Below are 20,696 nucleotides of genomic sequence, written 5' to 3'. Positions count from 1 at the left end.
CTGATCATTCCGGTTGGCTTCGGGCAGGCTTAAGTAACATGTCAGCCAGTCGGAACTAGCTCGTACTCCCAAAAGGGCGTGCCTTTCCGCCCTTGGGATTACGATGCACGGATTCTTGCATGGCTTCCATGCTGGCCTGTCTGACATGGAAACCATGTTGGATAGCGTGTTTAGGGGCCCACAGCAGGGCAATCTTGTGTGTGCGGCCTCCATTTGGGGGTCAAGGGGGCACCTATGGTGCCGCCCTGTTGATCCTTGCACCTTGTGACCGGCACCCTGAGGTGCCTGCCACGGGGTGGAGGGATGAACAACACATTCCATTTCTCAATGGAAGTTTGAGTTACGTTTGTTTTACAGCAGTATAATGAGCTTCCATTGAAAAACTGGTGTATACGACCAAACAATACGTGGTAGCATCCTAATTAGGTGGTCAGGACCCCCGACCTGAGGTCGACAGTCTCGGGCGAACTTAAGTCCGCCCGACATCGTAATTAGACCCAATATTGTTTTGATTGGTAAAAAGGATGAAATATTTGTTATTATTTTTTAATTTTCTTTTTGACAAGTTTATTGTATTTCTACATACCAGATATAATACTTCTTAGAACATTTTTAAACTTTTGCATTTTATTAATATTTTATTTAATAAGACTTTCTAATGAAATGATTTGTAATTTTTTTTGTCCATGTATAAAATAGGCTTGTAATTTTGCTGTATTTATTCGCTAGTGCGATCTTTATATTTTAAGTTTATATAAAATTTTAATTAGGAAATAAATAACATTACATAATGTTATGGATTATTTGATTGAAAAAATAATAAAAAGGTTTTGCTAATTGGTGTTTGTAGCAAATTTGTCAATTTAAAAATATATCAAAATATTTTTGAGATATAATATTTTTTTATGTTTTTCCAATATGATTAATTTATGTTTTGCATGTAATTATGTTGTAGTAAAATTAATGTACATTTTATTAAAAACAGTATTTTTTGTTATAATATATGTTTTTTACTTCAAACTGTATTTTTGTATTATTTAGAGAAAACAAATACATTCAACTAACATAATATTGGTATTTTTAAACAACAGACCATGATTTATGTGTGTAATAAAAATGTTTTAAATATTATATTTATAATTAATAAATGTTATTTTAAATAAGTAATTTATTTAGATTATGTGATTGTGTATGTGTTATGTAGTACATATATTATGAAAAATATTATTAATATGAACTACATTGTACAATGCTTATAATATTTTATTTTCAAATTGTTTAATGTTTTGATATTTTGTTCAGTTTATTTTATTAGGAATATTTAATTGCTAAGAGTGCGTAGGAGCAATTTCACATCTTTACTGTTGAACACCTTATGTAAGATTTCTTACTGTGGAATGGGAATAGTAATGGTTAATTGGTTTGTGTCCAACACCTTCATAAATTATTATCGAATACAGTGGGAATTGTTTTTGTATTTGTGTTTATTAAGAGCAACATTCATCCCAAGGGCCATCACAGCGCTAGGACAGTCATTATTCCGGTATGGCGCTGCAGATTATCCAATCAAGATAATGCGTATTTGATGAAGTTTTAGGGAACAGCCAAGTTTTCATTGTAAATGTCACCTCGTTAGGCCATCCAGATTATGGCCTGCTTTGCTGCTGACCTTTTGATTGTGGGGACCCTGCAATGAAATACCTGACGGAAAAGTAGGAAAGGGGCTTCCAACAGGACCCCAGTGCCTTGTAGCCCATATGGGGATTCATGGGGCACATGTTGTGCCTCCCCATTCTTGCACTGTCATGAGTACACTGTGTGCCATGCATGACATGGTGCATGGTACATAGTGCACTGACATGCAAGAGGTTGTTCCATGGAGGCGGCATTTTCTGCAGGCTCTCGATGAGCCGAAGCATGCTACCACTGTGGCACTGCCACCGGAACCCTGCCGGCCCAGCGGTTAACTCATAATGCGGTGGTCAGGATGCCGCCCGCTTGGCTGTGTTCTCCCTACTGCCACAATAGCGGTCGGGCAATCGGACCACCAAACTCGTAATCAGGCCTTTAGATTGGAATGGGAATAGTAAATGTAAACCCTTCAGTATGCAATGTTTCCCCCTATGTGGTTTAGTTTGGAGTGGATATTGCATTTCCCACATACATTATCAATATTTGTATTTCTTTTAAATAAAGGAAGGTACATGCTACAGTTTGTATTTTTTATTTATATATTGTAATTTATTAATGAATAGGTATACATTTTTAAATGCATAAATATTTCTACACATAGGAAAAATTGTTATATTTAACTTTTTATTACATTTTTAGTTTAAGAATATTGTTTTATATTTTTAACTTATGCCTTTATTTTCTCAAGTGTGGTACATTTTTTAATTATAAATGTATACGTTTACAATTTTAAATTAATTTTGATGTATATTTTAAATACTACTATATTGTTTATTTTTATAGTTCTATTTAATTTTATACTTTTCATATTGACTTTTTAAATTTCTTTTAACATTTTTACATGTTTTAAACATTTTTAGACAATTTCTTTTTAAAGCCTCATTGTTTAAAAAAAAAGAAGGTATTTTTCTTTGCTTCATTTTGCAGCCATTTTTTTCTGTTCACTTAACTTTTGTAGTCTATTACTGTCAGGAAGTGTGTTACGAGAAGGTGCTGCTTGTCGACGGACCTTTTCTAAGGTTTTGTATAGCTTTTGTATAGTGTTTTGAGCGCAGGGGAGTACCTGTAAATGGGTAGCTATAGTGTTGATTTCTAGTCTTTGTAAAGTGTATTTGTAATCTAAGGTTTAATTTGCGTTACTGACTGTCCCATTCTTAGCTGCTTGTAACTTTGTTATTTGTATAGGGTTTTTATGAGTTTGTAGAGTATAGGTTGGGTTCTCTCTAGTGTGGTTTGGAAGGCATTGTTCCATTCTTCTACTGTGTTGTTGGTTTCTTGACCCATGGTATGGTCTGAAACATTCCAATATGGTATTTGGAATTTGGGTTGGCGTCTGCATACAGCGTGGTGAAGTCTGCCAACCCAAGTGCTTTCAAAGTAGTCCATTGGGGTACCCTCCCGCCATCGCGACCTAACACGGGACTGCCCGCCATCAGGGCAGCGGTCCTGTGGGGGCCATTAGGTTGCTCCCACCATACTGGCGGGCGCATCCCGCATTTTTAACAATGTGCATTTTTACCATTGTTGCAGGAAGTGCCTAAAGCACCGCCAGCCGCAATGCTAAAAATGCACATTGTGCACTTCAATGCACAACGTGACGTCACGTCACGTTGTACAGTGAAGTGCAGGGGGGTACCATAGGTACCCCCCATGTGCACCCCCCCCCCCACCCCCAGAGTCCCTTGGGGCCCGCAACGGCCCCCCACAAGACATTCCCGCATGCCTTTCGGAAAAACATGTCACCACCTTCACCCTAATATGAATGGCGGTGTCTAACAGACACCGCCATCATATGAAACCATTTTACGCCCGGTCAACTCCTTGACCGGGCGGAAAAGTGGCGGACGGTCTTTGCATCTGCGGCGGGCCCCCCGCCATAGTATGGCAGGGGGAAATGGGTGGCGGGTGGGAAAGGATGTCGGGCGGATCGCCCGACATCCAACTGGGGCCCTTAGTTCGTGTTTGTTTAGTTGGCATGAAGGACTTTCTATTCGTAAGTTTAGTGGTTAGCTACCTCTGCTACAAGCGGTTACATAGGCTAGTGCAAATTGGTTGTTTGCCTCATATTCTACACTTAAGGGTTCATTACGATGGCGGACGGACTGGCTTCATCCGTTATATTGGTATAAACCGGGACCGTCCGCCATGCATACCCCGGTCCCGCATACCTGATTATGATGGGACCGCCACCTCGGCGGCTGGATTCCGCACCTTTAACATTACGGCAGTGGCTGCTGACAACAATACTGCTGCGATGTCAAAAAGAGCATGTTGTTCACTCCACTACGTGGCGGGCACTACACTGTGCCTGCCACTTGGTACAGTGAAATGTAGGGGGGTACCATGGATTCCCGCAGTGCACGCACACATTCCCCAACACAAGGGGGGCCCGCAACAGGCCCCCATACCGAAAATATGCATGCCTTTCAAAGGCTGTTGCCCCGCCGCAGAAAGGCTGACCGGAGACTCCATCCTAATTTGGCAGACGGTGCTTTCTAGCCACTGCCACCATTTCATGGTTGCAGACCGTTCTGCCGGGCAATCGTAATGATTGCCTGTGGGGGTTCGGTGGTGGACGGGCTTTGCCTCTGCTGCGGTAGCAGTCTGGATCCCACCACCATCGTAATCTGGCAGTGGGAGAATCAAAGACTGCAGGGCCGGCGGACCTCACTGCCGGCCTGTCAGTGGCAGTCCTTCCACCATCGTAAGGAGCCCTTTAGTGCAGACTGTTGGAGGTGTCTCGTAATGCTTTCGTTAAAATGGTAGCAACAGCCTTGTATGTCAGTGTGTGGGTATAGTGTAAGGATCGTTTGGATCATGGATTGTTCAAAATTAATTATTACTTTATGTGGGGGGTAGCTTGTTTTAATTTTATTTTGGGTTATTAGTTCATGATAAGTGCTACTTTGTTTATTAGGTAGTAGTAAGGCATATATACTATTGATATATTAGTCTTCTGATAAGTACCATGTATGGTGTATATCTGAGTGAAAGGTTTGGGGCACATTTTTAATGTCCCATCCATAATTCATGTTTCACAGTGGCTTAGTTCCAATAGGTTATCCGCTCTAGCAAACATCATAATGCATTTATCATGGTTAAGGTTATCATGTAAGAGGAAGGGTGCTTCATTATTTTTGCCAGTTAAGTGTTCGGATTTTGGTATCTTCTAGGAGCAGGAAGAGTATCGCTGGTGGCTTTTTAAGTTCATGCCAATAAGGGGCCTATTCCCATATCGGACGGACCTAAGTCGGTCCGACATTGGGCAGGAGCTGTAACCGACCAACCTGCTGTCATCGGTTACAGCCCTGGTAGTACGATGCGACCGAACAGGGTTCGGTCACATTCGTATACCTTACAATGCAAGCATGCTTTCTGACCGGAAAGCATGCTTGCATTGCTGAAAGCAGAGGTGCAGTTCATCCCTGCACCCTGTGGCTGGCACCCCAAGGTGCCTGCCACCGGATGAAGGGGTCAACAGAGGGGCACCCATTGGGGCCCTGCTGGGGGCCCCCAGAGACAGCTTCTGACTGCCTTTTCGTGCCGGATAGAGCGGCACGAAAAGGCAGTGAAAAGCTGCCATCGTACTCCCTCGGTCACACAGAGGCGACCGGGGGAGTACTGGAGGATTTCCGGACTGCGAACAAGCTCTCCGACCCTGTCGTCCGTAATCCGGAAATCCGAGTTGGATTCCTTCCCGGCCGAGCCCGGAATGGCTCGGTTGGGAAGGAACACGACCGGGTCTGACCGATTCGGTCGGAAGGGCTCCGAACATGGTTCGGAGCCCTTCCAGCCGAAATCGGAATCGGACCCTAAGTGTTTTAAGGTGGGTTTATCTGGTTGCTGGTCTGTGATGTTTTCAGTGATTGTAGTTGAGGACTCTTGGGAACTAGTGTTTGCCTCTCTTAAGTCTTGCAGTATATGCCTTACTTTGACTCCTGTGACATTTGGTGGGGTTGTTGTTTTTTCTTACATAATAACAACATCATATTTTGTTGTAGCCCTCTCAAAGCAAGCATTAGAGTACTATTTTACAATTCAAATTCATAGTTTCTGTGCTTGTACTTTCTTGGCTGTAAGTGTAGGCCATGTAAAAGTGTAATTTTTTCCTTTTTTGTGATGTGATGTATCTTGCTTTTTCTGGGGTCCTGTCTGAAAATAGTGTGATAGTACTATTAATTAAATGTTAAAAAAATGACATTATATTTATAATCTAAATACAAAGTTATTGTAATAATTTTATGTTTTATACCTACCTGTGTTCATAATGGTAATTTCAGTCGTACATTTCTGGTTTTCTGCTGGGGGTGTTGTAAAGTGGGCCAGCTGGCTCCTTTTCTGTTGGGGAGAAGTTGTTTAACTTTTATTTAAAATTTTTGTTTGTTGGTAGCTGGTAGGGGCTGATGAATTTAGTTCGATTTTTTAGCATTTAAGTGTAACTTGCTACTTAGAAATGTTTTTATTCTACTTACCTTTATTTGTCTTTTTCCAGGTATGTGATCGTTGTAGTGTCTTTATGGATATTGAAGTACTGTATCAGTAATTCCTAAAGTTTGAAATATAATATGATTATAATGCTGGCTACAAATTTATTATTTTAAAATGTTTTAATGTATTTATTTATAAGCTAGTTTAATTAAATGTTTTACTTACTTTAGATGGTGGTTATAAGTATTCTTCCATTTCTGTTTTCCGGTTTTCTGTTGCAGACTTGGTTGAGTATCATTCTTTTTAAGTGTTCATAGTTTTTGTTGTAGTAAGTGATCACATTTTGAGTTCCTTTTATATTGGTAGTTTATTGATAATATAAATATATTGGCTACTTTGCTTTACACTTTGTTTTGATTAGTGTTCATTTAGTTACATTCTTTTTCATGTATTGCCTTTCATGGTGAATGCCAATTAGTGTTTGTTTTATAATGTTATATATATATGTTCCTTTTGTAGTGTTATTTTGGGTGTAATATTTATGTATATATTTAAATGTATTTGTTTTAATGTTTTTACTTTAGTATTTGCTGTAAATATTTTTTAAATATTATTTTTGTTTATCGTCATAAGTAAAATAGATATTTTTAACTGCTTTCGTTTTGGGATGTATGACGTTACAACACATACATTTACATCGCAGTACATTACATTGCGGTTTTTACAACGCAAGTCGTTACAACAACTTGCGTTCGAGGGCGCTGGACTTAGGAATAGTATAATTTACTATTCCAACTCCAGTCTATGTACAGTAGGGAAGGTGTTGGATAATAAATTATACTATTCCTTGTCCTAGAGCGCCATCCAGCGCAAATCATTGTAATGACTTGCGTTGTAAAAACCGTGATGTAATGGCATTGAGATGTAATCCCCGCATTGTAAACGATGTTTCTCCAAATTTTGGTGATCAATATTTGTGTTTTTATTAGGTAAGTATAGGAAGGCAATATTTTTGTGAACAATATTTATTTCCTGATAATTTTGTGAATCGATATGACTCCTCTCCTTTCCCTCAGCTATAGGAAGCCATCAATGTTGCTTTGCATTTTGGAATGTTACCCAGTTCGGCTAGTCAACCCATTCTTCAAGAATAGTTTACTACAAAAAAATCTCAAATCAGGTTTGACTAGACATAATACCAGGACAACTTGTGCCAGAACCTGAGAGAAAGATGTGAAAGGCTGAAAAGTATTCACATTATTTTCCATTCTTTTTTTGTGAATCTTTATCTTTATTTATGAATTATAAAAGCAAATACATTACTCAAAAAATGCTTTTAGTAAGTTCATTCCCATCCAGATTTATCCAGAACCAATCAAGGAGAGAGCAAAACATACATATATTACCTACACAAACACTTGTATAGACTGAGTGGACACCTAAAATTGAATAAAGAAGTAAAGAAAATAGTCATCTAAGAATAAAAGGAGGGGGTGGGATTGACGTATGGAGATCAATCTGTTAAAAAAGTTGTTTCCTAACTAAAAGAGAGCATGAATATGGCAAAACATAGCAAATATCTAAGACAAATGGAGTGACAATTGACCCATTATGTTTCCCTTAGAGCTTCAATATCCTGAATATGATCCTCAAATGCAATCACACAGGGTCACACCCCTTTAGCTAGAGTAAGAGCATGGTGATTCAGTGTACATTGAGAGGAAAAAGTAAGTGCTGAGGCACGAGGATCAGTGGAAATGACAGAGGAGGGGTTTTGTTCTCAAGTTACCTCCTGGCTGCTTTCGTAGACAAGCCCTATTTTTCTTGGAACACAAAGGAATTGGCCAGTTTGCATCATCAGAATTATCCGGAAGGTACAGGTACACATTGGAAGTTATTGCCAAGCAGTAGAAAGGATTCCTCTTCTAGCTCTGGCAGCCATCTGCTATCTATCAATTGCTATGCTTTGGGAATATTACAGAGGTATTCATATTAATGACGTATTGCTATAGCAAGAACATAGTTGTTGTCTTAAATAAGGCAGCATGCAGAGTGTTTGGTATACAGACTTGGGCTGTGTGTATTTTCCACCTGGCAATTCCCGGGTGGTGTGAACATTTTTTCCAGGGCTACTTTTTGTCACAGACTGGCCCTGGTAGAACTAGTCAATCACAACATAAATCGCGAAAAACAATTTAACAAAGAAGTGCGCCTCTCTCTCAAACTCTGCTAACAAAATGTCACTCATGTGAGTAATTATATAAGGGATAAAGTACCCCCTGGAGTACATTAGTTGGATATTGCAGGCCACTGAGGAGTTCTATTACCATAAAGGGAACGAGGCCGAAGGCCAAGTTCCTTTATAAGGATATGGCACTATGAGTTGACTTGCAATATCCTTATCATGTACGCCAGGGGGTACTTTATCCAAAACAATACATGACTTTACCATTACCCTTCACACAAACCCCTTAAAAACTTGGTGCATAGCTCTATCATAATAAAGATCGAGCAGGTTTGCAAACATGAAGAATAAAAATAAAACCTCTAGTGCAAAATTAAACACATCAAAAACCTGTTAGTTATTTGTTACAAACAGATATTAGAAACTGTTCAACAGAAGCCTGCTTTTTTATTTTTAAGAAAAATGTACATTAGCTCGGAATGTGTTGAAACGTGAAGAAAGATTCTAGTTTTTCTCTAACTATCTATGCAGTGCAAAACATAAACGTTATCCCTGCTTGTAATTGTAAGCTAAAGGAAAAGCAATGTTCTGTTGCTTTAAACAGCTGCTTCAATTATGCTCTTAGCTCTGACCTGCAATTTACCTTGGCTGCTAGCTATAGCAGCAGGCATTGTGACGTTAAAACTCTACTGTAATAACTTATGATAGTCTATTCCTGATGTCTCTTCTTTATAATCGGCGACTGTGTGTGATACACGTAGCTGATTTTATAAAGAAAATTAGAGACTGGTGTTTTCACGAGGATTGCAAAATCCCATGTATTATAACTATCATAAATATTATCTTGCATTTGTACTTACTGTTAAAATCAGTGTACCTCTAACTTCTTCCTCCCTTTCTTCCAGCTGATCAGGAGGTGCAGGTCACAGAATCCAGCTCAGCGCCCCACGTTTGAGCAGGTTAAGAAGCAGTTATACAAGATGAATCCAAACAAAGTTAGTCCTGTGGACATGATGATGAACCTGGTAAGCTATGATGTAGTGTCTTGTTTTATTAAGCTATCTTTAGACCCTAATTTAGAGAGGGCAAACGTGTTCTCAGCACACTTCAATACACATATATTTATGCATGTGTGTTAACTCAACCTCCCATGAACCACAACTGAAAGAGAGTCAGCATCCATGCATTCTGATGCTCAAAGGTTCCATGTACCATAAGAAGGAATACAGACAATATTTCAAGTTTTAGACTTTGCAATGTAGAATTCCAAACAATAAAAATGCCTTAGACCCTAGAACTACTTTAAATGGATGTTTACAGCATAGCACTCTTAAGATCTGTAACAATGCCGGGGCACTGTGATAGCCTCACAGAGGAAATCACGATAGGTTGGCATATTGGTGACTAATGCATCTATTTTTATTACTCGTAGTGCAAATCAGATTGGATCATAGGGAAATGATTCTCTATCACAATCCTACCCCATCTTGCCCTTGCACTTATAAGACACTGGGGTACAGCTATCAATAATGCAAAAGGTGCTATGACTCTGGGGCCCAGGAGTCTGATGAGCCTGCTGAACTATGAATATTGCGATAATATACCTCCAAAGCAGGAGTCAGGGTGCAATTTTTCTTGCTTGCACTAGGGCCCTTGGCGCCCCGGCTATGCCCATGAGAAGAACAATGGTTAGCCCCTTCCAAGCTGTGAGGCATTGTTTGGTCTGTGTCAGTGCATTTTGAGATAGGCCCATATTGAAGCTCATATAAAGAAGAGGCGTCAACAGCTCTTGCTTACAAACTTTTCTAATAGCTGGAGGATCAGTGGTGGTAGTGAGGGTATGTTTTTTTAGAATTTGTTGCAGATGTGTGAGGCTCCAGTATAAAGCGATGTGAAGTTCAGTGAATTCCATAAAGGAGAGACGTCTTCTGACTTGGCGTCAGTGAATTCTAAGTGTTCCAGATGGGATATCCAGTATGACCTGAGTATTAGTCCAAAGTTCAGGGTTTATTGCAGGTTGGCAGGATTTATATTCTGTGATGCTCTGGATAGAGCATATTTGCAAAGTTCAACTTCATTCCTATGAAATCACCATGGCTTTATGGTAGTGTGGGATATACTGGAGGTATTACACTCTCTGCACTCATACATTAATTTGTTTGCTATAATGAGCCTTCCCTTTCTGATCTGATGCATCAGTCCTTTGCATAGGTTAAATGGGTGTCTTAGATAATGGCAGTGGTGGGTGATGGTTTCAGGGTAAGAGAGAGGTGCAGTTAAAGCAGGTAGTTAACGTCTGTGCAGGAGGGAAGGAGAAGAGTCAAAGGAACAGCAGTCGGGAGAGACTAGATGAGTGAAGATAGGAATGGGAGCTGAGTGGGGGAGAGAGGTAAGGTGGGTGCATGAAGAGGGGAAGGATCAGAAGGTAGAAAAGGGAGGGGAGCATATGCAGTGGGAGAGACAATGAGTGGGAGCAGAGTGGGGAGGAGAGGAACTCATGGAAAGCATTGTGGAATGTGGTGTGCTCCGGGGGGGTAGGGGAAGGCCAGGAATGAGAGCAGTCAGTGTAGAGTAAAGTTGTGAGGGAGAGCAGCGGGTGCACAGGAGAAGGTCAGATTTGCCCTCTATTTAGTTAATGGGGAAGAAGGGAAAAGACTGAAAGTAGTACAAGAGGAGAAAGGAAGGGACAGAAGGTTGAGCAGAAAAGGGATTTAGTCTTTGGACAAAGGGATTTGTATTCACATTTCTCTATCTATTAAGTGCAGGCCATCACCAGAAGGTATCTAGGCGCTAATGTTCATGCATGTTAGATTATACCAGAGCGATTACAGTAAGATGGTAACATTTATATCCATTAAACAGAAGGAAACACCCAGGGGGTATATGTACAAGCACTTAATGCCACCAGAATGTCACTTTTTAAGACGATCTACTGGTGTTAGGTCCATCACCTTATTGACAAGGCACCGTTCAGCCACTTAACGTGGCTTAATGTCACCTTGTAAATAAGGCCCCCTCTCACGCTACACTTAGCGTGAAAAGGGCGGGCCATAGGTGTTGGGTTGGGTGTTCTGCTGCAACACCCAATGACTTTGATGCTTCCCCTTATTTACAAGGGTGGCATAAACATGGGGCAGTGCCAAGTTTGTGACCAAAATAAACATGACCTTAACAATGGGAAATAAGGAGATTTTTTTTATTTCTCCTCATTTTTGCTGTTTGTATGTGTGCTGCATTGTGGAGCACACATAGAAGCAGCAAATTGCCATGAATGATTGTTTATGTGCAGGAAGGTGGCCCTTCCTGCACATAAACAATCTTAAAAAGATTATGATTTGCAACTTCTATATGTGCTGCACAATGCAGCACATATAGGAGTTACATATCACTATTAGTGATTGTTTATGTGCGGAAAGTAACACCTTCCTGCACATAAACAATCATTCCCTCAATGTGGCATTTTCAGAATGGCAGAGTGCAGCGATAGCAATTTTGGCTTAACGCTGCGCTCTGCCATTCTCTGGTAAATATGCCCCCATGTGTTTATTTCTGTTCAGAATCTCACAAGTTATGTTTCCTTTCTTAGATTTGGAGGCATACTGCATCCACAATTTGGCCAGCACCACATAGGAGGTTCCTCCTCCTTGCATGATACTCTTGAAATTTGGAACTTTCAGAAGGCAGGCCCCATTAGATATAAAGCTCTGATTCGCTGTATAGAAAGATAACTTTTTTAAAGGGAGGATTCCCAAGGTGGTCATGAAGCAATTTATTCACAAGACGGAGGACCAGATTTAGAGTTTGGCGGATGGGTTACTTTGTCACAAAGATAACAGATTTCCCATCCACCTCTTTAAAAGTGCCATAGGACATAATGCACATGTAATAAGGCAGGCTGTATACTGTTCAACTAAATGTAATTCTTTGTGCAACCAGGCACCCATGCAATTTCTTTAAGGCTGATAATATAGATTCACATTTCTTCAGGTCAAACACTAATTTTGCTGGTGCTTTTTGAAACAACTGAAGTTTCTTTTTTGAGTTTACTAGAAGATCCTAATGCAGAGCATTACAGTAATCCAGTCTAGATTAATAATACTCTTCAAAACACGCATTTGTTATAGATAAGTCCTGGTTGCTGAATTTATTTGAGCTTACATTGTGACTGTGATTTCAAATTTAACACTTAGATTTTGCACCTTTTGTACCAGAAGAGGTTTTGGCCTGAGTGACATTGACCAGAACACCTCACTGAAGTAGGCCGGACAGGAGGCAGAATGTCTGTCTTTCTCTTGCTTAACTTTAGGTAGTTGCTTGTCACCCACTTTTGGATATTGGCCATATATCCACATCGATTTTCCACCCTTGTGCTGATGATACGATGGGTATCATCAACATATATACAGAAGGTCAGGCCATCTGATGGATTTATGTGCGCCAACAGCACAATATATACGTTAAATATTAATGATGAAAGCACTGACCCCTGTGGCACTCCAGGAGTCAGCTTTTTTGATTTTGGATGATTGTAAACCCATAACCACTTGAGAGGTTCAGTTTGTCAAAAAAGTTTGCAGCCATGAGTAAACAGTACCCCTGATTCAAAAGCCTTCCATGCATTCCAGTATCACCTGGTGGTCACCAGTATCAAAGGCAGTTGAGCATAATGCACACTGCCGGAGTGCCTTTGTCTGCATACATGAATGGATCCTCTAATACATATGTTACCATACTTTCCATACTACGACTGACACATAGACCTGCCTGCATTGGTCTAAGTATCACTTGGTCCTCTACAATTCTGAATAACTTATTATACACCTCTCTCTCAAGTAGTTTTGCCATGAATGGTAGTTGGGAAACTAGTTTAACATTTTCTACCTGATCTGGGCCTAGAGAAGGCTTCTTTAATTATGTATGAATGTGTTCTCTTTTCAATTCACCTGGAACGCAACCTGTCTCTAGTGCATTTAATAACTCTTTATGAAGTTTTTCAGGCATCATATCTGAACTTGTTGCATCTTACTCCTTATCAGGGCTTCGCAGTTGAAAAAAGTGAAGAAGAACAAAATGTTCCAGTAGAATATGTAGGTGGAGAAACTTGAAATCGCGTGAAGAGGGCAAATGAGGAAGGAGGTATAAAGAGAGTTCAAGAGAAGATGAGGGAATGTGACGTGGCAGGAGGGATAGAGAAGAGCACTAGAGAGAGGTAAAATAAGGTAAGGAGAAGAGAGAGGGAATGTAACAGGTAAATGGGGTCAGTAAGGTTATAGTAGGAGGAAAAGAAAATGGAGAAGTTTAGGGTTGAGGGAATGATTGGGATCAGAATGTCAAGATAAGGAATGAGAGCAGAAGAGAAGAAGAATGAGTAAAGGGGTGACAAGAGAAGGGAAATAACAGTAAGGGATCAGGAGGAGGGTAAATGTAGGGCAGCACTCTGAGAGCAAGGCAGGAGTAAGGCAGAAGAGAAATATAAAAGGAGATTAGCAGAAGACTAGTAAGCATCCGCCTTGCTAGCCTAGAGGGCACTAGTCTCCAGGGAGCTGATGCAGGTGATGGGTAGATAGAGGGTATGGCTATGAGAGTCTTTAATGTGCATCAACAACACCTGCCCTTGCGCAATCCCTAATGCAGTGTCATATGAGTTTGTAATGATGAAAGCCTTTTGACCCTAATGGACTCTGTTGAACAGTGATGTAAGCATTAAAGTGTAGTGAAGTGAATGCAGGTTTAGAATTTTGAGTTTGTGTGGTCCTTGGGTAGTATCTGGGCTGGCGAGCACGATAGAAGTTGCGATGAAAGAGGGGATAAGTAACCCAGAGTTCGACAGTGCTCCCCCAGAATGTTTGTCATGGTGCAGCAAATTGCTGGTGCGTGCCATGAGTGCCTCTGTTGAAGTCCATTTGTGGAGTCAAAGCGAAGCCCCAGTTTCATGTAAAGCATTTGAAGATAACAAAAGCTTCTCTGAGAAGTCTACACATCATTGGCCAACAACTTGCTGGGAAGGCCTCAAAGAGAGGGACTGCACTACTACACAAATCTAAGCCGTACATCATATGGAGTGATAATGCTATAAGCGGTTGCAACCAGGTTTTGAAAGAACATCTAAGTGCATAATAACGCTATAAACAGAAGCGCTTTGAAGCTGAGTTCAAACACTTGCCAGACATCACAAATAGATGCCTTGAAGCAAAGGGATGACAGAAATGGTCATCTGCTTATCAGTACTGCTTAAAGAGGGTCATCATGCCACAGGGCTGATGGAGTGTTCCCCTAGGAAGCACCCGGGTTTGCTTGCAGAACTGTCCATACACAGAGCGGCACACCACCAAAGCTGTCGAGTGGTGCTCAGAACAACTTCAAAGGCCTCATAAGTTCAGAAAGCCAAGATTGGTGAATAGAATCGTGAAATTTAGCTTTTTCGGCAAAGACCAAGAAAGAGGTCACCTTTCCTGTCATTATCAAACATGACCCAGAGGCCAGCATGTTGCAAGTCCTCAGAGTTGGGTTGCACAAACAAGATCACCAAACAGCGAAGGACAAAACTCTACTCTCAACCTCTGTAAGTTCCACAACTGGCCACAATGCCACTACCTTCTTGAAACCACCATTTGATGTTGCCAAAAAGCTGAATATTGGCGACAAAGATAGAGACATTTGATGATTTCATTGATGCGATAGAAGAAGCAGAAAGCAAAAAGAATATCAAGTACTTAAAGAATCTTGCTGGTGAAGGTTTAAAAGAAGTCATAAAATGCAGCGAGCTGACAAAATTACATATAGTCAAATCAAAGCAGCTTTGATCCTTAAATTCAATCCAAAGCCAAATGTAGATTACAAAACATAAATTTTCCATCGAGATTGACAGAAAAATGGTGAGACAGTCAACGACTTTGTGGATAGACTGGATACGCTCATCCAACACTGTCATTTCAATTCATTTAATGATGAGGAAGCTATATGTCTCAGAGTGATTGATGGATGCTTGTCGGACTCATTCAGACAATGAATGTTGACAAAAACTCATAGTCTGGAGCGAGTTGTCATGGCTGCCAGAGCTGAAGAGCATGCAGATTGAGAAGCTGCTGACATGGAGGCCAGAGGTGTTCAGATTGAGCCTGGCATGAATGTGAAAAGTAAGCCAAAGCACAAGGTAGGGGGCTACATACGGGCACATGCATCATTGTCAAATGCATTCGCAAACGGTGCGAATCGCAATTTTCGGCCGTTTGCGAATGCAATTGACAAAATTGGGATGCATCATGTTTTTCGGAATTTTAGAAATCGCAATCATGTTGCGATTTCTAAAATTGCGATTGCATTTAAGAAATCGCAATTTGAGATTTCCTAAATGCAATGCATGAACATTTTAAATTTGCGAATTCGCAAATAGGGGGAGGTAAATTACCATGAAGTTGACCTTCATGGTAATTTGCGAAAACTTTCAAAAAAACACAAAAGTGCATTTTTGAAAGTTTCATTTTACACACACACATGCCCTTGGACCCCCCCCCCCCCCCCCCAGCTGCACCTTTGAAATTGCATTTTCAATTTGCGATTCGCAAATTGCGAATCGCAAATTGAAAATGCCTTCCCATTCATTCCTATGGGTCTCTAGGCCCATAGTAATCAATGGGAAGGGATTCCTTAATTGCGATTCGCAAATTGTGAATCACAATTAAGGAACTTTAAGAAATCGCAAAAAAATAACGATTTCTTAATGCATAGCCTTTTGCGATTTCTTAATTGCGATTCCTTAATTTTCGCAATTAAGAAATCGCAAATGGCAACAATGATGCATTTGGCAGATAGTGATTTCTCCAGGGAAAAAGAAGTTGTTTACATTTTCATTTCCACACAAAGGTAATGTCCCACCATGGGACACATCTGCAAAGGCTGTGGAAAGGAGAACCAATTTGTAATGGTTTGCAAGGTAAAGGAAAAAGTAAGTGCACCAGCCTCCTTGCGGGATACGCTTTTAAGTAGGCGCTTCAGTCATAGGTTGGACAGTTGGCCCAGTTTCCTGTTTCTGGACTTTGCTTTTTACAGATCATTATTCCTAAATCATCGGTGCGTTAGTCTAATTGGCTCAATTAAAATTAACGTAGACTACGTCTCCCAGGACGCACTAATATGTAAGCCTAGTCCAGAAATAATGCTAAAAGATTGCGGGCTGGCTGCTGTTTTTCAAAGAATCTTCTAGTTTGAGTAAATTTCCAAAATTGTATTTTTCACTTGCAATGCCTGCGGGGAATCCTTGAAGAAAGTGCAAGTGGAAACACACTTAAATGTATGCAGTAGCAGTACATGCTTTACTTGAATTGATTGTGGCAAAGACTTTTGGGGTGATGATTATAAGCATCATTTGAAAGGCATAAGCAAAGATCAGTAAGTGCATCACGGCGCAAAGACAAAATGGCTGCCCAAATGTTCCAGAAGCGATGTTCAACGCACACTCCAAACGCCAACCGACCAAGTCAGCAGAAGCAAATCAACACCAAATGAAGTTGATTGACATCTAAATCTTTGTCAAGTAGTTCTTCAATATCAACATCAAGCGAAAGTGAAGATGTTTAACTCAGAGAAACGTGTGCATGTTGGACTGGCCGCCTGTGAGGAAAATTAGCGTTACAAGAAAAGTCGACATAACAAAGTGACAAATTCATTAATACAAAGTCCGAAAAATCCCACTAAAGGTAAATGGTTTTACCTTTCATTATTGATAGTGGTGCATCAATAAATATTATGCCTGAGGAGAAATATAATGAATTGTTTCCATTGCCGCAACTTATGACATTGAAAACGTATGTTTACTAATGGGCTTCATTGAAGCCATGACTAAAAAGTCAAGGTTCATTTGTTGAAATGATGAAACACTAGAAGATAACTGTACAAACATTCATCCATGTACTTCAAGGTAAAGCATCAAGTGCTTGTTTACTCAGCCTCATCAGAGCTGCTGACATGGGACTGATATCAGTGAACCATAACATGAATGCACATCACAAAATCGTAAGTCAATTCCTTTCATTGTTTCATGGGTTGGAAAGGCTTAAAACTATGAAACTCCAATTACACATTAATGAGGACGTCCGTCCTGTTGCTCAAAGACACTGACGAATTGCCTTTCAGTTACAGGAAGCTGTTGAAAAAGAACTTGAATCCATACTCAAACACAATATCATTGAGACTTCCACATGTTCAACTCCATGGGTTTCTCCCATGCGTTATGTTAATATGTTATATTAATAATTTTATAAAGCGTACAAATAACAATCAGTGTCTTGAAGCTAGTGTCCAACATGATGACAGAACAAAAGTAGGGAAACTGAGTTTTTAACAGAGGTGCAAAAAAGCCAGGTTTTCAGTTGTTTTCTAAACTTTACAAAACTGGCTGACCTCTGAGATGGTCAGGCAGTAAGTGTCACCATTTACAGGTGAAATGGGAGAAATGCCTTCCACCTCCATGTGCTATTTTGGTTCTGGGAATGTTTACCTGTCTTGCTGCGCTGGACTGCAGGGATGGAGTAGGCACATACCATTTAAAGATTTTTTTAAAAAAGAGCAGCCCAGCCTGGTGCGGGGCTTTATGGGCCCAACATAAGGCCTTCAACTTGATTCGTACCCTAATTGGTAGCCAGTGCAATTCCCTAACAGTTTGCGAAACTGAACAAAATTTATGAAAGTCCATCAGTACACCAATTTGGGAGACTACATATAAGGCATTGTACTAGTCTAATTTGGACACAACTAGGGAAATTATGAATGTTTTTCTTAGCTTCATTTGGAGAAAGGGAAGAATTTTCTTTTTTATACTCTCAGAGGGAAAAAACAGGAAGATAAAATCTGATTGGTGTACTCAGTGAATATTCATTTAGTGTTAAAGATGAATCCCATGTTTCTAGCTTTCTGGACAGGCAGTGTGAGGGGCTTGATATTAGAGGGCCACCACGTGGTGTTCCAGTGAGAAATGTCATTGCCAAAGAAAAAACACCTCCATTTTTTCTGAGTTTAGTCTTAATCAATTCTTCTGCAACCAGTCAGCGATGCCACTCATAAAGATATTGAATTGATTGGCCGCTTTCTCTGGCTCAGAAAAGACACACCACTATTTTTGTGTTGTCAGTGTAGGAAAAATATTTTGAGCCCGTATGATCAAATAAGTTTGGTCAAAGGTATGACACGCACTTCAAAAAGGGTAAGTCCCAAAGAGGAGTCCTAGGGAACCTCACAAGGAAGGAAAAAATGTACAGAGGTAAAATGTCTAAGAGCAACCACTTGCTCCCTGTTGGACAAAAAGGAGCGGATCAATTTTAGAGCCGTACCTTTAATGCCAATGTTTTCAAGACGGTTGACCAAAATAAAATGGTCATCCATGTTGAAAGTGGCCGAGAGATCAAGCAGGATCAAATCCGCCTTGTCACCTCCATCTACATTAGCTCTGATTTCCCCTGTGGCTGCCATCAGGGCGTACTCTGTGCAATGGTTGTGTCTGGAACCATTCCGTGATGGGTAGAGCAGATTAGTTATTTCAAGAAAAATCATGATATATTGGTTCATCCCCTTTTTGAGGATCTTGGCAGGAAGAGGGAGATGCGAGAGTGGCCTGTAATTCTTCATGTCAGAAGGATCAAGGGAAGGTTTCTTTAGTTCTTTAGATGGACGCTTTTTCCAAGTAACTGAAAAACAACCAGAGATAAAAATCCTGTTTAGGAGTGGTATGAGATGAGCTGCAATGTTTTTAGAGATAGGGGGATATACCTGATGGGGCAGGGATCAAATGGAGCACCGGATTTGGATGTTTCATTAAGGGATGCTGCCTTCTCTTCAGTGAGTGATGTAAACGTGTTCCATAAGGGAGGGCATTGATTTGGTTTAGTGGAGATGGTTTCTCAACTAACTTTGTCATTGATTGCTAGTCTGTATTGTCGAACGCTGCAGTAAATACTAAGTTCACATTATTTACTTTAGTAGTAAATAATTCAGCTAGTTTGTTGCATAGCTGTTGGTTCAGAGTGACCTCATGTTTATTACAGCAATTTATCTAATTTTAAGTTACCAATTTTCTTCATGGGGCGATATTTTATTACTGCTGGTGCATTGGGAGTGAGAGTCTTTTTTGTGTGGATGACTAATTTAAACATACTGGCCCTATGGTCTGTCCAGACAAGAGGCAGAATTTTTCCAACAACTAGATCCAGGTTATTTGAAAAAATGCCATCAAGCATGTGAATGGCTTTGTGAGTTGGATGTTTCACCTTTTGTGAAAGGTTGACACACTACAAAATATCAATTAGCTGCTTTGTATCCTTGTCATCCATGCATTCCAGATGAAAGTAAAAATCGCCCAAGATTGTAAAGTTGGGAGTTTCTACCCAAGATTCCATGAATTCTGGTAGTAAATGAATGAAGATCTGCCTGGGGCCTGAGAGATGATAAGTCTAAAAGCGCATTGAAGAAATACGTATTTTTATACTTTAAATTGAGCAAGAGGGAGTCTCAGTTGCGATGCAAAAGGGGCTTAAAAGTGACTCTAAACTGGTTGTGATATATGATCGCAATCCCACCACGCCGCTTGTGTTGTCTATCCACAGTGATTAAATAATAGCTTTCAGGCACAGCTATTTTAAAGTCAGGGTCAGACGCCATATCGACACAGGTCTCAGTTAAAAATGCAACATCTGGATTTTCTGACTCCTTGAGACCAGCTAATTCATGTTCGTGTTTTATTAGTTATTTCCTATTTGAGGAGCAGACAAGCTAACTCATGGTCTTGCATACTGGGTCTAGCGTGGCGGCGTGTCAATAATTGATGGATCTCCTTGCCATGCCGAGGCCATAAGGCAGGGTGAACGGGAAAACTACATTTCTGGCGCCAATTATGACAAGAAGTTGCATTGAAATTATGCAGAGAACATGAAGACATTTACCTTTGTTGCCAATTTCTAGGAGTACTGGCCTGGAGTAGCTCTGGAGGGTGGGAGAAACAAGAGTCGTACAGGTACATGCATCAAACTCGGCATTTGCGATTCCTTAATTGCGATTTTTAAGGAATCTCAATTAAGGAATTGCAAATGCCTATGCATCAAGAAATCGCTAAATAAATTGCGATTTCTTAGAATTCCTTAATTGCGATTTGCATTTTGCGAATCGCAATTAAGGAATCCCTTCCCATTCATTCCTATGGGCCTAGAGGCCCATAGGAATGAATGGGAAGACAATCTCAATTTGCGATTCGCAATTAGCTAATCGCAAATTGAGATTGCGATTTCAAGGGTGCAGGGGTGTCCATAGGACACCCTGTTGCACCCCTGAAATCAAACAATGCACATATGTTGTGTACACACATGCCCTAAGGGCATGTGTGTGCACAACATGAAAGTTAAAAAAA

The 20,696-nt window shown here is 40.4% G+C and overlaps 1 protein-coding gene across 1 annotated transcript in view; it reads left to right on the top strand.

The window, feature by feature from the left end:
* LOC147727408 (atrial natriuretic peptide receptor 2-like) overlaps positions 1 to 20,696 on the top strand; it is a 592,594-nt gene that overhangs the window by 392,235 nt on the left and 179,663 nt on the right. The window contains exon 14 of the mRNA XM_086963625.1: positions 9,211 to 9,330. Coding sequence (XP_086819751.1) covers positions 9,211 to 9,330 — 120 coding nt within the window. The remainder of the gene's footprint in view (positions 1 to 9,210; positions 9,331 to 20,696) is intronic.

This window comes from Lissotriton vulgaris, chromosome 3_1 (assembly GCF_964263255.1).
Source record: "Lissotriton vulgaris chromosome 3_1, aLisVul1.2, whole genome shotgun sequence".
In the NCBI taxonomy this organism is placed as follows: Eukaryota; Metazoa; Chordata; class Amphibia; order Caudata; family Salamandridae; genus Lissotriton; species Lissotriton vulgaris.
This window is presented reverse-complemented; position numbering and strand designations above follow the sequence as displayed.